Here is a 23,046-nt window from a genome sequence, read left to right as displayed (position 1 = left end):
TGGTGTAAACCTTTGTCAATGCTGACAGACCAGCTGGACTTGTTTTAGTTAAAGTTCAGAGCAAATTATTGCATGTAAAGTATCACTTCCTCATTGCTAAATTCAATTGGTCTTTATTGTAACTTACCATCAGGTGGAAAGGGCTGTTGCAACAGACACTGCCTGAAGTGGAGTGAGTCATGACATGACATTTACAGTATGTCCATATTTGGGTTGTTCTTCCTGAATACCTGTCTGTAGATGGACCTGTTTTAGACAGCTTGTATCTCACATGCTTAAAGGAGTCGATAATGTAGACACATTATCTCTAGCTACAATATTAGTATCTCTAAATGGGGTGTGTTGTAAATGTAACAAAAAAACATAACAAGAATGAACACAATAATTTTCTAATTCTTATAATATTCATTCATTACCCATTCATAACCCATTCATAACCCACACATAATACAATCATCACCCAATCATTACCCATTCATAACCCACACATAATACAATCATTACCCATTCATAACATGGAATATGAGTAATGTAAGATATGTCAACATTATTAAAGTGGCATTATTTAGAGTGCGTTGTATAAAGCGATTAGTGATCCATTTATTAAAGTGGCCAGTGATTGGGTCTCCATGAAGGCAGGGGCCTCTCTGAGTTAGTGATTGCTGTTTAACAGTCAGATGGCCTTGAGATAGAAGCTGTTTTTCAGTCTCTCGGTCCCAGCTTTGATGCACCTGTACTGACCTCTCCTTCTGGATGGTAGCGGTGTGAACAGGCAGTGGCACCGGGTGGTTGATGTCCTTGATGATCTTTTTGGCCTTCCTGTGACATCGGGTGCTGTAGGAGTCCTGGAGGGCAGGCAGTTTTCCCCCGGTGATGCATTGTGTCTCTGGAGAACCTTGCGGTTGAGGGCGGTGCAGTTGCCATACCAGCCCGACAGGATGCTCTCAATTGTGCATCTGTCAAAGTTTGTCAGGGTTTTGGTTGACAAGACACATTTCTTCAGCCTCCTGAGGTTGAAGAGGCGCTGCTGCGCCTTCTTCACCACACTGTCTGGGTGGGTGGACCGTTTGTCATTGATGTGTATGCCGAGGAACTTAAAACTTCCACCTTTTCCACTGCTGTCCCTTCAATGTGGATAAGGGGGTGATCTCTCTGCTGTTTCCTGAAGTCCACGATCATCTCTTTTGCTTTGTCGACGTTGAGTGAGAGGTTGTTTTCGTGACACCACACTCTGAGTACCCTCACCTCCTCCCTGTAGGCTGTCTCGTCGTTGTTGATAATCAAGCCCACTACTGTTGTGTCGTCTGCAAACTTGATGATTGACTTGGAGGCGTGCATGGAGTACAGGAGATGAGAACGCACCCTTGTGGGGCCCCCAGTGTTGAGGATCAGCGTAGTGGAGGTGTTGTTTCCTACCTTTACCACCTGGGGGGCGGCCCATCAGGAAGTCCAGGACCCAATTGCACAGGGCGGGGTTCAGACCCAGGGCCTCAAGCTTAATGATGAGCTTGGAGGGTACTATGGTGTTGAATGCTGAGCTATAGTCAATGAACAGCACGAATGCTGCCATCTATCCACGGTTTCTGGTGAGGTTTTAAAAGGGTAAACCATCTCCTCTACACTTCTTGATTAACTCAGTAACCGTCTCAGTATCTCGTCGATATTATTCTCTGAAGCTACGTGGAATATATCCCAGTCCGCGTGATCAAAACAATCTTGAAGCGTGGATTCCGATTGGTCAGACCAGCGTTGAATTGTCCTTAGCACGGGTAATTCCTGTTTGAGTTTCTGCCTATAGGAAGGGAGGAGCAAAATGGAGTCGTGGTCAGATGTTCCAAAATGGCGTCCACAGAGAGGGCTGCTTCGCTTCTAGTTCCTTGGAAACTTTGCAGTATTTTGTTTTTTTAATGTATTAATTCTTACATTGTTGACCCAGAAAATCACAGCCGGGATGAACTATTGTATATCAGAGCGGTGGTAACTCACCAGCACTTCCAGCATTACGACCAGGAATACAACTTTCCCGAAATTGATCCTTTTTTTGCACCACACAGGGCAAATTAACTGATTCCAGAGGCCTACCCAAAACAACGCCGGGCGGAGAAGAGGTAGTCGGAGCGGTCTTCTAATCAGAGGCACGCACACCACCCACTGTTTCCTAGTATATTACTCGCTAGTGTTCAGTCCCTAGATAACAAAGTAGACGAGATCAGGGCAAGGGTTTCTTTCCAGAGAGGCATCAGGGATTGTAACATACTCTTTTTCACGGAAACATGGTTCCCTCGGGATATACTGTCGGAGTAGGTCCATACATCTGAATTCTCAGTTCATCACGTCGACAGGAATAAACATCTCTTTGTGAAGAAGAAGGGTGGGGGTGTATGTTTCATTAATAACGACTCATGGTGTAATTGTAATAACATAAAGGAACTCAAGTCCTTTTGTTCAACCTACCTAGAATACCTCACAATCAAATGCCGACCGTAATATCTTCCAAGAGTATTTTCTTCGGTTATTGTCAGAGCCGTGTATATCCCCCCTCAAGCCGATACCACGACTGCCCTCAAGGAACTTCACTGACTTTATGCAAACTGAAAACCATATATATCCCGAGGCTGCATTTACTGTAGCTGGGGTCTTTAACAAAGCAAATTTGAGGAAAAGGCTTACGAAATTCTATCAGCATATTGACTGTCGTACTCACGCTGGAAAAAAGCTATACCATTGTTATTCCAACTTCAGGGATATATACAAGGCCGTCCCCCGCCCTCATTTCGGAAAATCTGATCTGACCATGTACAGTGAGTTAGGTTAAGAAAGTAGATCCTTGCCCATGTACAGTGAGTTACACTAAGTAGATCCTTGCCCATGTAGAGTGAGTTAGGTTTCCAACGATCCAGCAGTAAAGACTACGATCCTGTGACACTCCTCTCTGTAGCAACAGGACTCGGTCTGATCTCTCTCTGATCCAGCTCTGTCAGCTCTGCAGGCAGCGATGGGTCAGGAGGACTGGGAGGAAACTGGATCCAGCGCCTTAAAGGACCAACCAGCTAACACCTTAATTTCGCATCACTTCGATGACGAGACGGAGACGGAAGGAGAACCAAACGCTAGACCCTCGCTAGGGACGCGTTTGGTGGTATCCCAGAATATCTGCTCGTTCCCTACACACCCCAGTGAAAGGAATACCCTGTGCCCCCCGACCCCCCCCCCCCCCAACCCCTCCTCCTCTCTCCCTATCCCTGGGCTGGCACTGCAGAAGATGTCCCTGTCACTCCAGACCATGTGTCCCTGCAGGAATCCTGCTCTATCCTCTGTTCACAGATCCAGGGTCCCGATAGGAAACTCGACACCCTCTCTACCCTCCTCACACAAAGACCTCAACCCTTCAACCTTCTGACTGGAGTGAAAAAGCTACAACCACAATCCAGCTGTCAGAAAATACATAGGACTGCACTGGTTGTGACCTGGGTGTCTCTCTCTCACTGTGGGGCTGGATGGGTCTGGGATCTGAACTGACCTGGGTGTTTCTCTCTCACTGTGGGGCTGGATGGGTCTGGGATATGAACTGACCTGGGTGTCTCTCTCTCACTGCGGGGCTGGATGGGTCTGGGATATGAACTGACCTGGGTGTCTCTCTCTCACTGCGGGGATGGATGGGTCTGGGATCTGAACTGACCTGGGTCTCTCTCTCACTGTGGGGCCGGATGGGTCTGGGATCTGAACTGACCTGGGTGTCTCTCTCTCACTGCGGGGTGGGTCTGGCGTCTGAACTGACCTGGGTGTCTCTCTTTCACTGCGGGGTGTGTCTGGCGTCTGAACTGTGAGAGGAGAGCAGATGGCAGCTATAAACATAGTCTAACGAACGCTGGCTGGTCCTAGTTGCTGGCTGCTCCTAGTTGCTGGCTGGTCCTAGTTGCTGGCTGGTCCTAGTGGCTGGCTGTTCCTAGTGGCTGGCTGGTCCTAGTTGCTGGCTGCTCCTAATGGCTGGCTGCTCCTAATGGCTGGCTGGTCCGAGTGGCTGGCTGGTCCGAGTGGCTGGCTGGTCCTAATGGCTGGCTGGTCCTAGTGGCTGGCTGGTCCTAGTGGCTGGCTGGTCCTAGTGGCTGGCTGGTCCTAGTGGCTGGCTGGTCCTAGTTGCTGGCTGGTCCGAGTGGCTGGCTGCTCCTAATGGCTGGCTGGTCCTAGTTGCTGGCTGGTCCGAGTGTCTGGCTGGTCCTAGTTGCTGGCTGGTCCTAGTTGCTGGAGAGATGGTTGTCTTTCTAGAAGGTTCTCCCATCTCCACAGAGGGACTCTGGAGCTCTGTCAGAGTAATCATCGGGTTCTTGGTCACCTCCCTGACCAAGGCCCTTCTCCCCCGATTGCTGTTTGGCCGGACGGCCAGCTCTAGGAAGAACTTCTTCCATTTAAGAATGATGGAGGCCACTGTGTACTTGGGGACCTTCAATGATGCAGACATTTTTAGTACCCTTCCCCAAATCCGTGCCTCGACACAATCCTGTCTCGGAGCTCTACGTACAATTTCTTCGACCTCCTGGCTTGGTTTGTGCTCTGAAATACACTGTCAACTCTTGGGACTTTATATAGACAAGTGTGTGCCTTTCCAAATCATGTCCAATCAATTGAATTTACCACAGGTGGACTCCAATCAAGTTGTAGAAACATCTCAAGGATGATTAACGGAAACAGGATGCACCTGAGCTCAACTTCGATTCTGAATACGTTGTACGGGTACCTGCTTTTTTATTAAAAAGCTGTTTGCACTTTGTGTGTACATTGATGAGGATATTGTCAATTCAACATATTTATTGAATTGAATGGTAGCCTACAATGGCATATAGGCTACTTGACGGCAAGCAGAGGCAAATGTATCATTCTCCACATTTAATGGCAGTTTCATTGAGGACTTTTCCCCGTAAAAAAGAACCACGCGAGAGAGTTCCATAACTTTAATTTCCACTTGGACACACACACACACACGCACCCACACCCACACACACACACACACACACACAAAAGTGCTAGAATGAAGCCTAGGCAACCATGGGGGGTGAAAAGTGCCATAATTAAGCCTTGTGAAGCTACTCTCACCAAGTCACCTAGTGTCTTCCTAGCGCCTTAAAATACCGCCATAAATTAACTGTAAATGGAGACAAGGTTTTTTTCTAAGGCGTCAAACTGCCAACACGTTCATGTAACGTGACATTTACACTTCACGTGTCAGTTTGCTTGTAAGTTTATTATGAAAGATCTCACCATAAACGCCTTAAAAACTTTTACTTGTACAGTGGGTATAGAAAGTCACCTCATTCAAAATGTTCATCTTTTGTTGCCTTACAGCCTGAAATGAAAAGACACAAAATCTGACTTTTTACGGCTCTATTTACACACAGTAACACAAATATCCAAGTGAATTAATTATAAAAAACTCTTAAAATGAATTACAATTTATTTGGATAAGTGGACACACTCCTGAGTTAAAACTTGGTGGAAGCACCTTTTGATTGAATTACAGCCAGAGTCTCTTTGAATACGTCTCTACTAACTGTTGAACACCTAGACTGTGCAATATTTGCCCATTCTTCCTTGCAGAATTGTTCAAGCCCACTCATGGACTGGTGGCCGTAGCAGTCAGACGTCTTTGTTTTTGTCTTGTCCCGTGTATATATCTTTTTCATTTTCTTCGCATATATTTTGTATATATTTAATATTTTTAACCTCGATTTCAACATACTCTCCTGCAGCCCGCTTCACCCAATGTGGTATGGATCTGATATTTTTTTCTACTTTAGAACCGGAAACCCTAACAGAAGCTAGCCAGCTAACTAGCTAGTAGCCAGCTAGCCACTGCTAGCGGTTATCAGCTAACCTTAGCCCGGTCAACTCCTGCCAGTCTGCACAGCGCGATTCAACCCAGAGCATACCGGTCCACTTTTTCTCCACCAAATCTCCACATCTCCGGATTCCTACCGCAAGCTCTTCTCCAAAACCTGCTGTAATACAAGACCTGCAACCCCTCTCCAAACCACATTTTCCGGTCCATAAAGAAACCTTTGAATAAACTGAAACCGGAAAGCAGCAGCCCTACTAGGAAGATGTACAAGACCTTGTCCCCACTCCTCTTTTGACAAATACAAAACACTTTTTGGAACCCAATGATAGTTATCCCAAAATAAATCTACAATAATTGCCTGTATCTTGGCCAGAAGGCCAGATGGTGGCTCTAAACATGACAACCGATGCCACAGTTGCAGAGGCAACCACATTGTTAACAAGAATTGTGCGTCCTCTTGTATGACATATGAGATAACAACCAATGCCATCTCCTCATCCCTTCCACCATTTCAACCACCCCATTCTAATTGTTTTCCATTGTCCCCTCATCCCCTACGTACACTCCAAGATATTTAAAACCTGCCTTACACCATTCCAGCCCCCCTGGCAAAGCCATGATCCTTCCAGACCATTCCCAATCTCTAAAGCACACATTTTTTCCCCAATTTACCTTTGCAGAGGATATTCCCCTAAACCTATCAACCATGAGACTCAAACCATCCACCTCTGCTTGACTTTTCACTAAAATAACTACATAATCAGCATAGGCTGAGAGACGAACAAAAGGAATATCCTCTGAAAGGTACACCCCTTCAATGCAACTTCTAATGCTATTTTGTAATGACTCTATGGGGATGGCAAATAACATTCTCAACAAAGAACACCCCTGCCTAAAACCTCTACACACTTTAAAAGAAGCACTCAAGCCACCATTAACGTTGAAAACACTTTCAATGTCACCACATATCACCCTAATCATGGCAATAAAACCAGAGCTGAAACCAAATGCCTCAAAGGTGCATAGGTATTGACGTTCAACTCGTTCAAATGCCTTTTCCTGATCAATTGAAATTAGACCAGCTGGATGCTCTGGACCAGCTGGACCAGCTGGATGCTCCAATAGCCCTAGAGACGTCCACAAAATCCAGAATCAGGGAAATGTTATCCCCTATCTGCCTGCCGGGAACACAGTAGGACTGGTCTGTATGATTTGCCCCATCACTTCCCTCAGCCTGTTGGACAAAGCCTTGGACAGGATCTTATAATCAGTGTACAATAGGGCCACCGGCCTCCAGTTCTTCACCTCCCTAGAGTCACCCTTTTTTGGCTTTAGGGTGAGGACAGCCCGTCTGCAGCTTATTGGTAGTAACCCTCCGTTCAAACTGTCATTAACTACTGCTTGCCAATCCTCTCCCAACATAGCCCAAAAAGACTTAAAGTCAACGGGAAGCCCATCAATGCCTGGTGCCCTTCCATTTTCCATGCCTTTTAATATAGCTCCTGCAAAGACAATGGTTGCTCTAGCTCAACCTGAGCGTCTGCAGCCACCTGTGGGAACCCATCAAGGAACTGATGTGTCACTGTTATATCCTCTTTATACTCACTCTTGTAGAGCTCAGCATAGAACTCTACTGCCCTCTTTCTAATTCCACTTGTGAGTATAAAACATTTCTCTCTCTGCTTCCCTGAAGTCTTTCGTGGTTAAAATTGATAATTCAGAGTACCATTCAGAAATGTTCTTATAGAATAGATGTTTCGGCGGTTGTCGGTCTTCGCAGGGTTAACATCACCTTACATAATTTCACAAATAGTTAAATCTTTACACATTCATTTTATACAATAGATGCAAACCCCATAATTGAGAAATGTACATATTCAGAGATATAGTCCTGTGTGTTTCCTTTCCTCTCTGAGGTCAGCAAATGAAACACACTCGACATATCCATCCCTTAAGTGTCCACGGACTGTTAACCTTTTGTCAATATGGGGGCGCTGTTTTCACTTTGTAAAAAATTGTTCCCAAATTAAACTGCCTCGTACTCAATTCTTGCTCGTTCAATATGCATATTATTATTACTATTGGATAGAAAACACTCTCTAGTTTCTAAAACCGTTTGAATTATATCTGTGAGTAAAACAGAACTCATTTTGCAGCAAACTTCCTGTCAGGAAGTGAGAAATCTGAAATCGAGGGCTCTGTTCCAGGGTCAGTTTATTAATTTCCATGGAATCTATGGGTCTACATGCACTGCATACGCCTTCCACTAGATGTCAGTAGGCAGTGAGAGTTGGAATGGGGTGTCTAGCTAGATCTGAGGCCGAACATGACGTCTTGGAACGGAAGGTCTGGTCTTTTCACCGTTCGTCTTGGCGTGAGACAGACCTCAGGATTGCGTTCTGAAAAGCTGTCGTTATAGGCGTTAGATATATCCGGCTCTGATTTTATTCGATATATGTGTTAAAAACATCATAAACTAGTTATATTAAACCGACTTATAGCAGTTTATATCAGTTGATTGCGATTTTCTGGAATTTCTTTGTCTTGCGTTATGGTGCGTTGGACACTGCCGCGCCACATGGCTAGCGTTGGCTGCTAATTCTACAGATGAAGAGGGCATTCTACAACCAAACAACGATTATTCTGGACAAAGGACAACTTGTACAAGATTCTGATGGAAGCAAATCAAATAGTAGGAACCATTTATGATATAATTTCGTATTTCTGTCGAAAAATGTTTAGACTATATTTGTTGATATGGAGAGCGTCGTGCCACTCGGCTAGTGTGCCACTCGGCTAGTGTGCATGCTAAATGAAGAGGGAAAGTTGACGTTCTAAATCCAAACAACGACTGTTCTGGACAAAGGACACCTTGTCCAACATTCTGACGGAAGATCACCAAAAGTAAGAAACATTTTATGATGCTATTTCATATATCTGTCGTTAAGTAAAACACTTACCAGCAGCAAAAGTTAGCGATCGTAACAAACCAGCAAAAGATATATAAGATATATAAAAGATACATCTTTTTCCCACAACGTCCGGATATTTTTCTGACACACACATTCTGACCAAATAACTATTCATAAACATTACTAAAAAATACATGTTGTATAGGAAATGATAGATACACTAGTTCTATATGCATTCGCCGTGTTAGAATTCTAAAAATAACTTCATTACGACATGCAGTTTACGTTATGGCGAGAGCGTGCCCAAAATCTGGGCGCAAACTACTAGTTCACATGTTCGACAGATATATGAAATAGCATCATAAAATGGGTCCTACTTTTGATGATCTTCCATCAGAATCTTGTACAAGGGGTCCTTTGTCCAGAACAATCGTTGTTTGGTTTTAGAATGTCCTCTTCTCCAGTCAATTAGCACGGAAAGCTAGCAAAGTGGCGCGAAGCTCTCCTTCGTGAACAAACGCAGACAAAGCAACACGCCTAACGTCCCGAAAAAATTTCAATAATCTAATAAAACTATATTGAAAAAACATACTTTTCGATGATATTGTCACATTTATCAAATAAAATCAAAGCCGGAGATATTAGTCGTCTATAACGACAGCTTTACAGAAGGCAATACCAGGTCCCTTCTCGTGCGTTCCAGAAAACAGGAAATTGGGGTCACGTCATGCCAAGAGCTTTTATTCAACCTCAGATCATGTTATACACTCCATTTCTTCTCTCACTGCCTGTTGACATCTAGTGGAAGGCGTATGAAGTGCATGTATACTAATAAATATCAAGCACATTTATAGGCAGGCCCTAGAACAGAGCATCGTTTTCAGATTTTCCACTTCCTGTCAGGAAGTTTGCTGCAAAATGAGTTCTGTTTTACTCACAGATATAATTCAAACGGTTTTAGAAACTAGAGAGTGTTTTCTATCCAATAGTAATGATAATATGCATATTGTACGAGCAAGAATTGAGTACGAGGCCGTTTGAAATGGGCACCTTTTATCCAGCATGCAGCCCAAAGAGGTTAATTACATTTACATGATTAGTTCAATCAGGTGATATTAATTACGGAGAAATTATTTTATAGAATAGATTAGTAAAGACCATAGTAAAGACCAGTATGGACTATCAATACAGATACTGTATGTAGAACCATAGTAAAGCCCAGTATAGACTATCAATACAGATACTGTATGTAGAACCATAGTAAAGCCCAGTCTGGACTATCAATACAAAGTGACCATTTAGAATGAGGCCCAGTTCAATGAGAGGAAGTCTTAACAGAACTGGGGGATGACAGACAGGAAGTGGGGGGGTGGAGATCTAATATATTTTTGTGCCAAACACTAAAGCATGATATTGTAATAAATCTACACCCTATTCCCTACGTAGAACACTACTTTAGACCTGGTCAGAAGCACCGTAGTGCACTACGTAGGGAATAGGGAACCATTTGGAACAGAGACAGTAATTCCCCTGAACATCTTCCTCATCTGGTTTCTTGAACAGCCCTTCACTCCTCCCCTCTTCCTCCCCTCCTCCCTTTTCATTCTATGCTATCAGCCACACCACTAGCTCACCTCCACACAATCCATTTACAAGTTAAAGACACACCTTGGAATAAATAACAAAGGAAAACTATTACTAGATGAAGTTTAGTGTTTTTTATTATTTCCCATCACCATAAATCATATTTAATCACTGAACAGTAGCAGACCTAACTTCATCTGTTCCTGACTCTGGATAGTGGATTAAAAAGACCATCAATCTCCAATGATATTAAAGTACTATTCTGAACATTACTGATATACTGAGTGGCAAGTCAAGATATCTGCTGGTTTTATTGTTTGGTCAATAGCACCACCTGCTGGACAGATTTAATGTTGCTGGACTGAGCAGTATGGGAGGATGAAAGATGACACATTTAGGGACGGTTTCCTGGACATCTACATTGAACATACTTTTTAGTCCAGGACTAGGATTAATCTGTGTCTGGGAAACCAGTCCATATAGTTTAGTAGAAAGTAAGTGATACCAGCTTGTAGTGGGCTGACTAGTCCTGAATTGTCCTTTAGTTCCTGGACCATTTTCCATGCAGCTCCAGGTGACAGAGAACACATCAATTAGGACCAACAAGCTGATCAATGATACTGAGGAGAATTACATAGAGACAGAGAACCAACTGAGAAAACATATCAATGGTTCTGAATGACAACCAATATACATCAACACCAGACATCATGATTCATGGAAATGTACAAGATTAAAACATTGCAATTACAAAAACTTGAAAAACTTGAATTATAATTCATAACATCTTCTGAAGATCAAATCAGTTAAATCATTGTAGATAAAACAGAGCAGAATGAATCATCACATCTGGGGACCATCACCACCCGCATGACTAGTATCTATGTGGACCCTACTACAGTTTAACCAGCTCAGCTATAGACTACACCAGCATGACTAGTATCTATGTGGACCCTACTACAGTTTAACCAGCTCAGCTATAGACTACACCAGCATGACTAGTATCTATGTGGACCCTACTACAGTTTAACCAGCTCAGCTATAGACTACATCAGCATGACTAGTATCTATGTGGACCCTACTACAGTTTAACCAACTCAGCTATAGACTACACCAGCATGACTAGTATCTATGTAGACCCTACTACAGTTTAACCAGCTCAGCTATAGACTACACCAGCATGACTAGTATCTATGTAGACCCTACTACAGTTTAACCAGCTCAGCTATAGACTACACCAGCATGACTAGTATCTATGTGGACCCTACTACAGTTTAACCAGCTCAGCTATAGACTACACCAGCATGACTAGTATCTATGTGGACCCTACTACAGTTTAACCAACTCAGCTATAGACTACACCAGCATGACTAGTATCTATGTAGACCCTACTACAGTTTAACCAGCTCAGCTATAGACTACACCAGCATGACTAGTATCTATGTGGACCCTACTACAGTTTAACCAGCTCAGCAGTTCCAGAGAGACCAAACCCAGGATAGAGGGGCTGAGTGAATGTGGTCTGGACTCTGTGGAGGAGGGTCATTGTGTCAGAGACACTGTAGAAGGACAGAGTACCTGCCTTGTGATCCAGGTACACTCCTACTCTGGAGGACTGAGGGCCTGATACTTTAGTCAAATCATTATTGTGTCTGAAATAATAATCACCACTAGAGTACTGTAAACTCCAGGACTTGTTATTGAATCCAAATGCATCTTCTTCCTCTGTTCTGCTGATGTCTTTATATGAGACTGCTGTATCAACCCACCACCCAGTCCACTCCACCTCCCAGTAACAGCGTCCAGACAGACCCTCTCTACACAGAACCTGCCTGTAGTTGGTGAATCTGTCTGGATGGTCAGGATATGGTTGGACTTGGTCTGTATAGGTCACCTTTCTGTTCCCTTCAGACAGAGAGAGGTGTGTGTGTGCTGTGTTTGGGTCCAGTGTGAGCTGACAGGAATCTGGGAGAAGAGCAGAGCAGAGACCAATGAGGGGAGTCAGAACAATAAGTTAAGTCAGATACTGTATCTACCCTGTCTTTGATTAGAGCACAGCAGAGATCAAATCAGAGAAATATGAGGAGTCAGATAGATACCCAGTCTTTGATTAGATCTACTATTGCTATATATTTCTAGAGGGATTGTTAGGAGTGTCAGTAAAACGAGACTGTTAGTTACTTCACAATAAAGAGACTCACATTGTAACAGCTGTTCTCTGGTCTTGGGCTCTGGAGGCAGTACAACATCCACTATATTCACTACAGACACACAAACACATTGACAGAGAGAGGGAATGTTATCATCAGACCATATTCCACATGTATATGACTAGTAGGGAACTTTCAATGGTCTAAAGTTGATGTTCTTATTGTTTTCAACACACCTGTAGTAGAGATCTTGGTCCATTCTCCTTTAAGGAAGTCTTCTAGTTTCTCTCTCAGTTCAGACACAGTCTTACTCACATCTCCAAAGTACTGAAGAGGACGGACAACGATGCTGGGTAAGTCTGAAGATACACTGATACTGGAGAGAGACTGATAACTCTGGAGAGAGAGAGAGAGAGAGAGAGAGAGAGAGAGAGAGAGACAGAGAGAGAGAGAGAGAGAGGGGGGGAGAGACACAGAGAGAGAGAGACGCAGAGAGAGAGAGACACAGAGAGAGACACAGAGAGAGAGAGAGAGAGAGACAGAGAGAGAGAGAGACACAGAGAGAGAGAGAGAGACACAGAGAGAGAGAGAGAGATACACACAGAGAGAGAGGGGGAGAGAGAGACAGGGGGAGAGAGAGAGAGGGGGAGAGAGAGACAGGGGGAGAGAGAGGGACAGAGAGAGAGGGACAGAGAGAGAGAAGGACAGAGAGAGAGAGAAGGACAGAGAGAGAGAGAAGGACAGAGAGAGAGAGAAGGACAGAGAGAGAGAGAAGGGCAGAGAGAGAGAAAAGGGCAGAGAGAGAGAAAAGGGCAGAGAGAGAGAAAAGGACAGAGAGAGAGAGAGGGACAGAGAGAGAGAGAGGGACAGAGAGAGAGAGAGGGACAGAGAGAGAGAGAGAGAGACAGAGAGAGAGAGAGGGACAGAGAGAGAGAGGGACAGAGAGAGAGAGGGACAGAGAGAGAAAGGGACATAGAGAGAAAGGGACATAGAGCGAAAGGGACATAGAGAGAGGGACAGAGAGAGAGAGGGGGACAGAGAAGGACAAAGAGGAGGAGGGACAGATATGGACAGAGACAGACAGAGGTAGAGAAAGAGAGAGACAGAGATAAAGAGACAGAGGGAGAGAGAGGGACGGACAGAGGGAGAGAGAGGGACGGACAGAGGGAGAGAGAGGGTCGGACAGAGCGAGGAGAGGGACAGACAAAGAGAGAGATAGGGACGGACAGAGAGAGATAGGGACGGACAGAGAGAGAGAGGGATGGACAGAGAGAGAGAGGGACGGACAGAGAGAGATAGGGACGGACAGAGAGAGATAGGGACGGACAGAGAGAGAGGGACGGACAGAGAGAGAGACAGGACAACATAATGATGTAGATGAATAGTTTCAAATGAAGTTAATTTCATATCACATGTAACAAGACAGTTTAGTTACCTGGAGGAAATGGATGTGATCCTCTGTGTGTGAGAGCTGCTCCAGCTCAGTGCTTCTCTTCCTCAGCTCAGCTATCTCCTGCTTCAGTTGCTCCAGGAGTCCTTCAGCTTGACTCACTTGAGCCTTCTCTTGGGCTCTGATCAGCTCCTTCACCTCAGAGCTCCTTCTCTCAATGGAGCGGATCAGCTCAGTAAAGATCTGATCACTGTCCTCCACTGCTGCCTGTGCAGAGCGCTGTTGAGAGAGAGACAGAGACAGAGAGACAGAGAGACAGAGAGACAGAGAAACAGAGAGACAGACAGAGAGAGACAGAGAGAGAGAAATAGGGAGAGAGACATTAGGTACAGTAGCCTCTCTGCACCTCATTGAGTCAGAACGCTGCCACCCTGCTCTCCAGGTCCACCAGGCCTTGTCCCCCCTCCTGGACAGACAGGTACAGAACACCTCTTGGTCCTGCTCTACTCTCCTCCCTCCTGGACAGACAGGTACAGATCACCTCTTGGTTCTGCCCTACTCTCCTCCCTCCTGGACAGACAGGTACAGAACACCTCTTGGTCCTGCTCTACTCTCCTCCCTCCTGGACAGACAGGTACAGAACACCTCTTGGTCCTGCTCTACTCTCCCCCCTCCTGGACAGACAGGTACAGAACACCTCTTGGTCCTGCTCTACTCTCCTCCCTCCTGGACAGACAGGTACAGAACACCTCTTGGTCCTGCTCTACTCTCCTCCCTCCTGGACAGACAGGTACAGAACACCTCTTGGTCCTGCTCTACTCTCCTCCCTCCTGGACAGGCAGGTACAGAACACCTCTTGGTCCTGCTCTACTCTCCTCCCTCCTGGACAGACAGGTACAGAACACCTCTTGGTCCTGCTCTACTCTCCTCCCTCCTGGACAGGCAGGTACAGAACACCTCTTGGTCCTGCTCTACTCTCCTCCCTCCTGGACAGACAGGTACAGAACACCTCTTGGTCCTGCTCTACTGTCCTCCCTCCTGGTACCCCCTCCAGTAGCCTGCCCCGTAGCAGAGATAGACCCAGCCTCTGCCCCCTGAGTCCTTGTAGTCCCTTCTCTTCTCTTCCTCTCTTGTCTGAGCTGGAATCCTGATCCCTTAGAAATCTAAATCCCCTAAATGGCACAGATAGTAAAACTACATTAAATACAAAGTTAACTAGATATCATCTGTGTCATTTATGGCCTGGTACAGATAGTAAAACTACATTAAATACAACGTTAACGAGATATCATCTGTCTCATTTATAGCCTGGCACAGATAGTAAAACTACATTAAATACAACGTTAACTAGATATCATCGCCACATAACTTATGTTGAATTTAAAAGACACCGTTAACGTTACCGTTAGCTAGCTCACAACGTCTGTTACACTGTAACTTACCGGCAGCCTCACATAAAAACGTATTGGTTAACAAAGCTTCGATTTTGACCAAAGTCTATAGTAGTGAAAAGTCTCTCTCTCTATTGTAACTTACCACAAATTGCCATCATAGCCTATCTACATGAATGTGTCCTGTCAGAGTCTTTTCCTCTCCGTTAACTGGTAGCTGGCAGTCTCGAGCCACAGCTGACGTTGACCACAATGAGCTACAAGTAGGACTGACGTCACTAGCGGTGCAGCAGCCTCTGCAGCAGCAGCCTCCCCCGGGTCCTAGTGCCCGCCCGGTAACACGGTTAAAATGCGATGGAACGGTTGACGGGAAAACAACAAATCACAGAGAAAATACACTGCTCAAAAAAAATAAAGGGAACACTTAAACAACACAATGTAACTCCAAGTCAATCACATTTCTGTGAAATCAAACTGTCCACTTAGGAAGCAACACTGATTGACAATAAATTTCACATGCTGTTGTGCAAATGGAATAGACAAAAGGTGGAAATTATAGGCAATTAGCAAGACACCCCCAAAAAAGGAGTGATTCTGCAGGTGGTGACCACAGACCACTTCTCAGTTCCTATGCTTCCTGGCTGATGTTTTGGTCACTTTTGAATGCTGGCGGTGCTCTCACTCTAGTGGTAGCATGAGACGGAGTCTACAACCCACACAAGTGGCTCAGGTAGTGCAGTTCATCCAGGATGGCACATCAATGCGAGCTGTGGCAAAAAGGTTTGCTGTGTCTGTCAGCGTAGTATCCAGAGCATGGAGGCACTACCAGGAGACAGGCCAGTACATCAGGAGACGTGGAGGAGGCCGTAGGAGGGCAACAACCCAGCAGCAGGACCGCTACCTCCGCCTTTGTGCAAGGAGGTGCACTGCCAGAGCCCTGCAAAATGACCTCCAGCAGGCCACAACACGAAACCTCCCAGAACTCCCGCTCCTATATTTATACACACATAGTATTATGTCCATCCCTTATGCAAATGAAGTTTCCTTTCTGAAGTCATTCATCACCATTATCTTTTAGTTCAAGCTTCCTACTTGTTCACGCCCAATAACGCCATCTGCTTTCAATTAGTTTATAATGGTGGCCGGATCCTCTATCTTAGTGTGTCCAATTATCTTAGGCGCCTACGTGCACTTAATGGAATCAGCAGACTATGTGTCTCTTCTAGCAGTAGTGTGTCAATCTACTCTTTGTTCTGTTCTCCCCTATCCTTAGTGTGTCTAATTGTCTTAGGCGCCTAATTTTAATGTTCAGCTAGCTTATACATCTATGTGCTGTCCTATACGTATATATGTTATATATGTATCTCATGTACTCCTACAAGGGGACATGAGTCGGTCATGGTTACTCATGGTTATGTGATGAGGTAGCCCAGTCAGTTACATTAAACAGTCTATTCTCTGAAAGGGATCCAGACAGCCTGTTCCCAACAGTGGGGTCAGTGGGATTGGATAGGGTCCCCTCTCCCTCTCTCTGATTGGAGAAGAGAAGTGAAAATGGTGTGTCTCCTCTGGCCAACAATACTCACCTTGAGAGACTTCACAGCCTGTTGGAGCTCCTTCAGTCTCTTCTCTCCCTCCTGGAATCTCTGCTGGACCTTCTGCTGACTCATCCCCAGCTGCCTCTGTGGAGAATCACTCTTCAATGAGCTATCAAGCTTTATTAGTCCAGTAGATCAATAGTATAGTAATGTGACATAGGACCCATAGAAGACACGGATACAAATATTGAGGAAGTGTCTGTCTGAAATTATATCATTATGTAGTCATGTGAATGATTATAGTTTTAACAGTACACAAATCAGAGAGTTGATTGGGTGTTTGATAACGAATGATAATTATGTTTGATAACTAATGATAATGATGTTTGATCACGAATGATAATGATGTTTGATCACGAATGATAATGGTGTTTGATAACTAATGATAATGGTGTTTGATAACGAATGATAATGGTGTTTGATAACTAATGATAAATGCTGTTTGACTTGTTGGATTCTAGCTAGAAATATACTTATTTAGGAATTCAACAGTCTAGTTAGTCTCTGACAAGGCAGGCCAGCTGCAGAACTAGGGAGGAGTCAGGAATTTAACAGTCTAGTTAGTCTCTGATAAGGCAGGCCAGCTGCAGAACTAGGGAGGAGCCAGGAATTTAACGGTCTAGTTAGTCTCTGATAAGGCAGGCCAGCTGCAGAACTAGGGAGGAGTCAGGAATTCAACAGTCTAGTTAGTCTCTGATAAGGCAGGCCAGCTGCAGAACTAGGGAGGAGTCAGGAATTTAACAGTCTAGTTAGTCTCTGATAAGGCAGGCCAGCTGCAGAACTAGGGAGGAGCAAGGAATTCAACAGTCTAGTTAGTCTCTGACAAGGCAGGCCAGCTGCAGAACTAGGGAGGAGCCAGGAATTTAACAGTCTAGTTAGTCTATGATAAGACAGGCCAGCTGCAGAACTAGGGAGCAGCCAGGCATTTAACAGTCTAGTTAGTCTCTGATAAGGCAGGCCAGCTGCAGAACTAGGGAGGAGCAAGGAATTCGTCTCGAGGTCAAGCCACCATAACGACCCTCATACTACAGTCCTATCTCACACACATACACTTCCACACCCACGAAGGTTTAAGCATCAGACAGGGCCATGACTACACCAGTGAGAGGAACCAATTCAGTTCCTGCCTAGCAACAGAGATGTATTGGCTGTCTAGATGTGTAAGGAGTTGGTCCTGCCTAGCAACAGAGATGTATTGGCTGTCTAGATGTGTAAGGAGTTGATCATGCCTAGTATGAGGTTATAAATATATGTTCTTGTGTAATCATACATTGTCTTTGCAGCTGTATGACCCAGTGGGTGAATCAACTTGGTTTGAGTTTTTACTCCGTCTGTTCAGAACCTAACAGACTTTATAAAATGGTGATACATTTGGAGAATCTGGGTCAACATATCTATATACTCAAGGTTTGTGTTCATATTTGTGGATCCATTTAATTTGAATTCTCTCATATTCAAACAGATTTAGTTCCTACAGTATCTTTAATTTTTTGTTTGTCAGACAGTCACCAGATAGTCACCAGCAAGTTGTTCTGGTCTTACCTGTTTCTCAGTCCTCTCTGCTGCAGCTGACACTGTATCATGGCCTTTATGTTCATCCATTGTACACAGATAACAGATACACTGCTGATCGGTACGACAGTAAACCTCCAGCAGTTTGTCATGATGAGAGCAGATCTTCTCCTGTAGTTGTGCGGTGGCTTTGACCAGCTTGTGCTTCTTCAAAGCAGGAGATTCATAGTGAGATTGGAGGTGAGTCTCACAGTAAGAGGCCATACACACCAGACAGGACATGAGGGCTTTCTGCTTTCTGGTCCCAGTGCAGAAATCACACGCCACATCTCCAGGTCCAGCATAGCACAGAGCAGGAGGGGGAGCAGCCTGGAGTCCTGTCTTCCTCAGTTTCTCCACCATATCAGCCAACATGTTATTTTTCCTCAGATTAGGCCTTGGAGTGAAGGTCTCTCTGCACTGAGGACAGCTATAGACCCCTTTCAGAACATCCTGATCCCAGCAGCCCTCAATACAGCTCCTACAGTAACTGTGTCCACAGGGGATGGTGACTGGTTCCTTCAGTAGATCTAGACAGACAGAACAACATAACTGGTCCTGGTCCAGCAGAACTCCCTGATGAGCCATTTTGACGGTTGTTCACTCTCACACAGACAGACGACAAAGAGACTCAGATCAGTTTCGTTTCCTCAGAAGAGAGTTTTTGGGAGGTATGGACTTTCTGGTTCTACGAGATATGTGAGTTTAGAGGGAGAGGGGGGTTAGAGAGAGGGAGGGGTTAGAGGGAGGGAGAGAGAGAGAGAGAGAGAGAGAGAGAACTGCATGCAACTTTGAGAAGGAGACAAATATTTTAGTTCCTAGGTTAAATTATAGTTCCTGGTTACATTTTATTTAATCCATTTTAGAAAAAGACTGTAATGTAACCAAATGTGGAAAAAGTCAAGGTGTCTGAATAACTTCTGAATGCCCTGTAATGCCAACTACAGTGCCTTGCGAAAGTATTCACCCCCCTTGGCATTTTTAAGCAATGGCATTTTTCTGGACACTCTTCCGTAAACCCCAGCTCTGTGAAGTGTACGGCTTAAAAGTGGTCCTATGGACAGATACTCCAATCTCCGCTGTGGAGCTTTGCAGCTCCTTCAGGGTTATCTTTGGTCCCTTTGTTGCTTCTCTGATTAATGCCCTCCTTGCCTGGTCCGTGAGTTTTGGTGGGCGGCCCTCTCTTGGCAGGTTTGTTGTGGTTCCATATTCTTTACATTTTTTAATAACGGATTTAATGGTGCTCCGTGGGGATCTTCAAAGTTTCTGATATTTTTTCATAACCCAACCCTGATCTGTACTTCTCCACTACTTTGTCCCTGACTTGTATGGAGAGCTCCTTGGTCTTCATTGTGCCGCTTGCTTGGTGGTGCCCCTTGCTTAGTGGTGTTGCAGACTCTGGGGCCTTTCAGAACAGGTGTATATACTGAGATCATGTGACAGATCATGTGATACTTAGATTGCCCACAGAAGGACTTTATTTAATTACTTATGTGACTTCTGAAGGTAATTGGTTGCACCAGATCTTATTTAGGGGCTTAGTAGCAAAGGGGATGAATACATGTAATCTCACCACTTTTCCAGGTTTTATTTTTTAGATTTTTTAAAATATTTTTTTCATTTCACTTCACCAATTTGGACTATTTTGTGGCCAAATAAAAATCAATTTAAATTACAGGTTGTAAGGCAACAAAATAGGAAAAACGCCAAGGGGGGTGAATACTTTTGCAAGGCACTGTATTACAGCGCTTTGGTCCACTATGCTTTATGCCATAAATAAACTGTTAAATACCCGGGAAAGACGTGAGTGTGAATGCATATGGGGATACAAAGATTCTATGACATTCATTGGCTGAGCTACAACCTTCTATTGCCGAGGAGACAAAAAATACACTTTGCTTGGAAAGTAATCTAATTCTGTCGCTATCAGTTGATTGAGCTATTAACTTCCTGTAAAATAGAATATGTTTAAACCCAGTCAGCTTTTAGGGAAACACTTGTGACCGTCTCTAGTTGGGTTAAGCCACGGAAGTTAAAGCTTAAATATTACTGTATTGTTCTGCCCACTCTGTCTGGGGTGGAAAGGTAGGCCCACTCTGTCTGGGGTGGAAAGGTAGGCCCACTCTGTCTGGGGTGGAAAGGTAGGCCCACTCTGTCTGGGGTGGAAAGGTAGGCCCACTCTGTCTGGGGTGGAAAGGTAGGTCCACTCTGTCTGGGGTGGAAAGGTAGGCCCACTCTGTCTGGGGTGGAAAGGTAGGCCCAGAGATTCCTTGATGCCCTTCCAGACTCCCTCTGCCTACCCAAGGACGTCAGAGGGCAAAAATCAGTTAACCACCTAACTGAGGAACTCAATTTAACCTTGCGCAATACCCTAGATGCAGTTGCACCCCTAAAAACTAAAAACATTTGTCATAAGAAACTTGCTCCCTGGTATACAGAAAATACCAGAGCCCTGAAGCAAGCTTCCAGAAATTTGGAACGGAAATGGCGCTACACCAAACTGGAGTCTTCCGACTAGCTTGGGAAGACAGTACCGTGCAGTATCGAAGAGCCCTCACTGCTGCTCGATCATCCTATTTTTCCAACTTAATTGAGGAAAATAAGAACAATCCGAAATTTCTTTTTGAGACTTTCGCAAAGCTAACTAAAAAGCAGCATTCCCCAAGAGAGGATGGCTTTCACTTCAGCAGTAATAAATTCATGAACTTCTTTGAGGAAAAAATCATGATCATTAGAAAGCTAATTATGGACTCCTCTTTAAATCTGCGTATATCTCCAAAGGTCAGTTGTCCTGAGTCTGCACAACTCTGCCAGGACCTAGAATCAAGAGAGACACTTAAGTGTTTTAGTACTATATCTCTTGACACAATGATGAAAATAATCATGGCCTCTAAACCTTCAAGCTGCATGCTGGACCCTATTACAACTAAACTACTGAAGGAGCTGCTGTCATGCCCCGGCCATAGAGAGGCTTTTATTCTCTATTTTGGTTAGGCCAGGGTGTGACTAGGGTGGGCATTCTAGTTTCTTTATTTCTATGTTTTCCATTTCTTCGTTTTTTGCCGAGTGTGGTTCCCAATCAGAGGCAGCTGTTTATCTTTGTCTCTGATTGGGGATCACTATAAGTTGTCATTCTCCTTTTGGTGTTTGTGGGATCTTGTTTTTTGTTAGCTCTGTGAAGCAGAACATAACGTTCGTTATTATTTTGTTGTTTTGTTTGGTGTTCTGAGTAAATAAAGAATCATGAACACGCTGCACCTCGGTCTCCTTCCGACGACAAACGTTACAGCTGCTTCCTGTGCTTGGCCCTCCTATGTTGAACATAATAAACGGCTCTCTATCCACCGGATGTGTACCAAACTCACTAAAAGTGGCAGTAATAAAGCCTCTCTTGAAAAAGCCAAACCTTGACCCAGAAAATATAAAAAACTTTCGGCCTATTTCGAAAATTGAAAAAACTGTTGCACAGCAACTCACTGCCTTCCTGAAGACAAACAATGTATACAAAATGCTTCAGTCTGGTTTTAGACCCCATCATAGCACTGAGACTGCACTTGTGAAGGTGGTAAATGACCTTTTAATGGCGTCAGACCGAGGCTCTGCATCTGTCCTCGTGCTACTAGACCTTAGTGCTGCTTTTGATACCATCGATCACCACATTCTTTTGGAGCGATTAGAAAATACACCAAATTGGTGTACATGGACAAGTTCTGGCCTGGTTTAGATCTTATCTGTCGGAAAGATATCAGTTTGTCTCTGTGAATGGTTTGTCCTCTGACAAATCAACTGTACATTTTGGTGTTCCTCAAGGTTCCGTTCTAGGACCACTATTGTTTTCACTATATATTTTACCTCTTGGGGATGTCATTCGAAAACATAATGTTAACTTTCACTGCTATGCGGATGACACACAGCTGTACATTTCAATGAAACATGGTGAAGCCCCAAAACTGCCCTCGCTAGAAGCCTGGGTTTCAGACATAAGGAAGTGGATGGCTGCAAACTTTTTACTTTTAAACTCTGACAAAACAAAGATGCTTGTTCTAGGTCCCAAGAAACAAAGATATCTTCTGTTGAATCTGACAATTAAACTTGATGGTTGTACAGTCGTCTCAAATAAAAATGTGAAGGACCTCGGCGTTACTCTGGACCCTGATCTCTCTTTTGACGAACATATCAAGAATGTTTCAAGGACAGCTTTTTTCCATCTACTTAACATTGCAAAAATCAGACACTTTCTGTCCAAAAATGATGCAGAAAAATGAATCCATGCTTTTGTTACTTCTAGGTTAGACTACTGCAATGCTCTACTTTCTGGCTACCTGGATAAAGCACTAAATAAACTTCAGTTCGTGCTAAATACAGCTGCTAGAATCCTGACTAGAACCAAAAAATATGATCATATTACTCCAGTGATAGCCTCCCTACACTGGCTTCCTGTTAAGGCAAGGGCTGATTTCAAGGTTTTACTGCTAACCTACAAAGCATTACATGGGCTTGCCCCTACCGATCTTTCCGATTTGGTCCCGCCGTACATACCTACACGTACGCTACAGTCACAAGACGCAAGCCTCCTAATTGTTCCGAGAATTTCTGAGCAAACAGCTGGAGGCAGGGCTTTCTCCTATAGAGCTCCA

General features: G+C 44.4%; 1 protein-coding gene across 2 annotated transcripts; it reads right to left on the bottom strand.

Annotated features, from left to right (window-relative positions):
• Window positions 1-10,448: 10,448 nt before the first annotated feature.
• Window positions 10,449-19,061, bottom strand: LOC139577496 (tripartite motif-containing protein 16-like). 2 transcript variants are annotated; one of them, XM_071404514.1, is made up of 6 exons: window positions 18,401-19,061; window positions 16,847-16,942; window positions 13,915-14,148; window positions 12,716-12,875; window positions 12,531-12,590; window positions 10,449-12,294 (listed from the first exon to the last, which is right to left on the bottom strand). In XM_071404514.1, the coding sequence occupies exons 1-6, from the start codon at window positions 18,995-18,997 to the stop codon at window positions 11,783-11,785; spliced, it is 1,659 nt and encodes a 552-aa protein (XP_071260615.1). In that variant the 5' UTR covers window positions 18,998-19,061; the 3' UTR covers window positions 10,449-11,782. The 2 variants fall into 2 exon arrangements, 1 of the variants encoding a protein (XP_071260615.1); XR_011675317.1 differs by lacking the exons at window positions 10,449-12,294; window positions 12,531-12,590; window positions 12,716-12,875; window positions 16,847-16,942; window positions 18,401-19,061 and adding an exon at window positions 15,406-16,656 and having other exon boundaries at window positions 14,049-14,148.
• Between the last annotated feature and the right edge of the window lie 3,985 nt (window positions 19,062-23,046).

The sequence above is a fragment of the Salvelinus alpinus genome, chromosome 6 (genome assembly GCF_045679555.1).
Source record: "Salvelinus alpinus chromosome 6, SLU_Salpinus.1, whole genome shotgun sequence".
NCBI classification, from domain to species: domain Eukaryota; kingdom Metazoa; phylum Chordata; class Actinopteri; order Salmoniformes; family Salmonidae; genus Salvelinus; species Salvelinus alpinus.
Note: the sequence above shows the minus strand (reverse complement) of the source record. Positions and strands in the feature narration are given on the sequence as shown.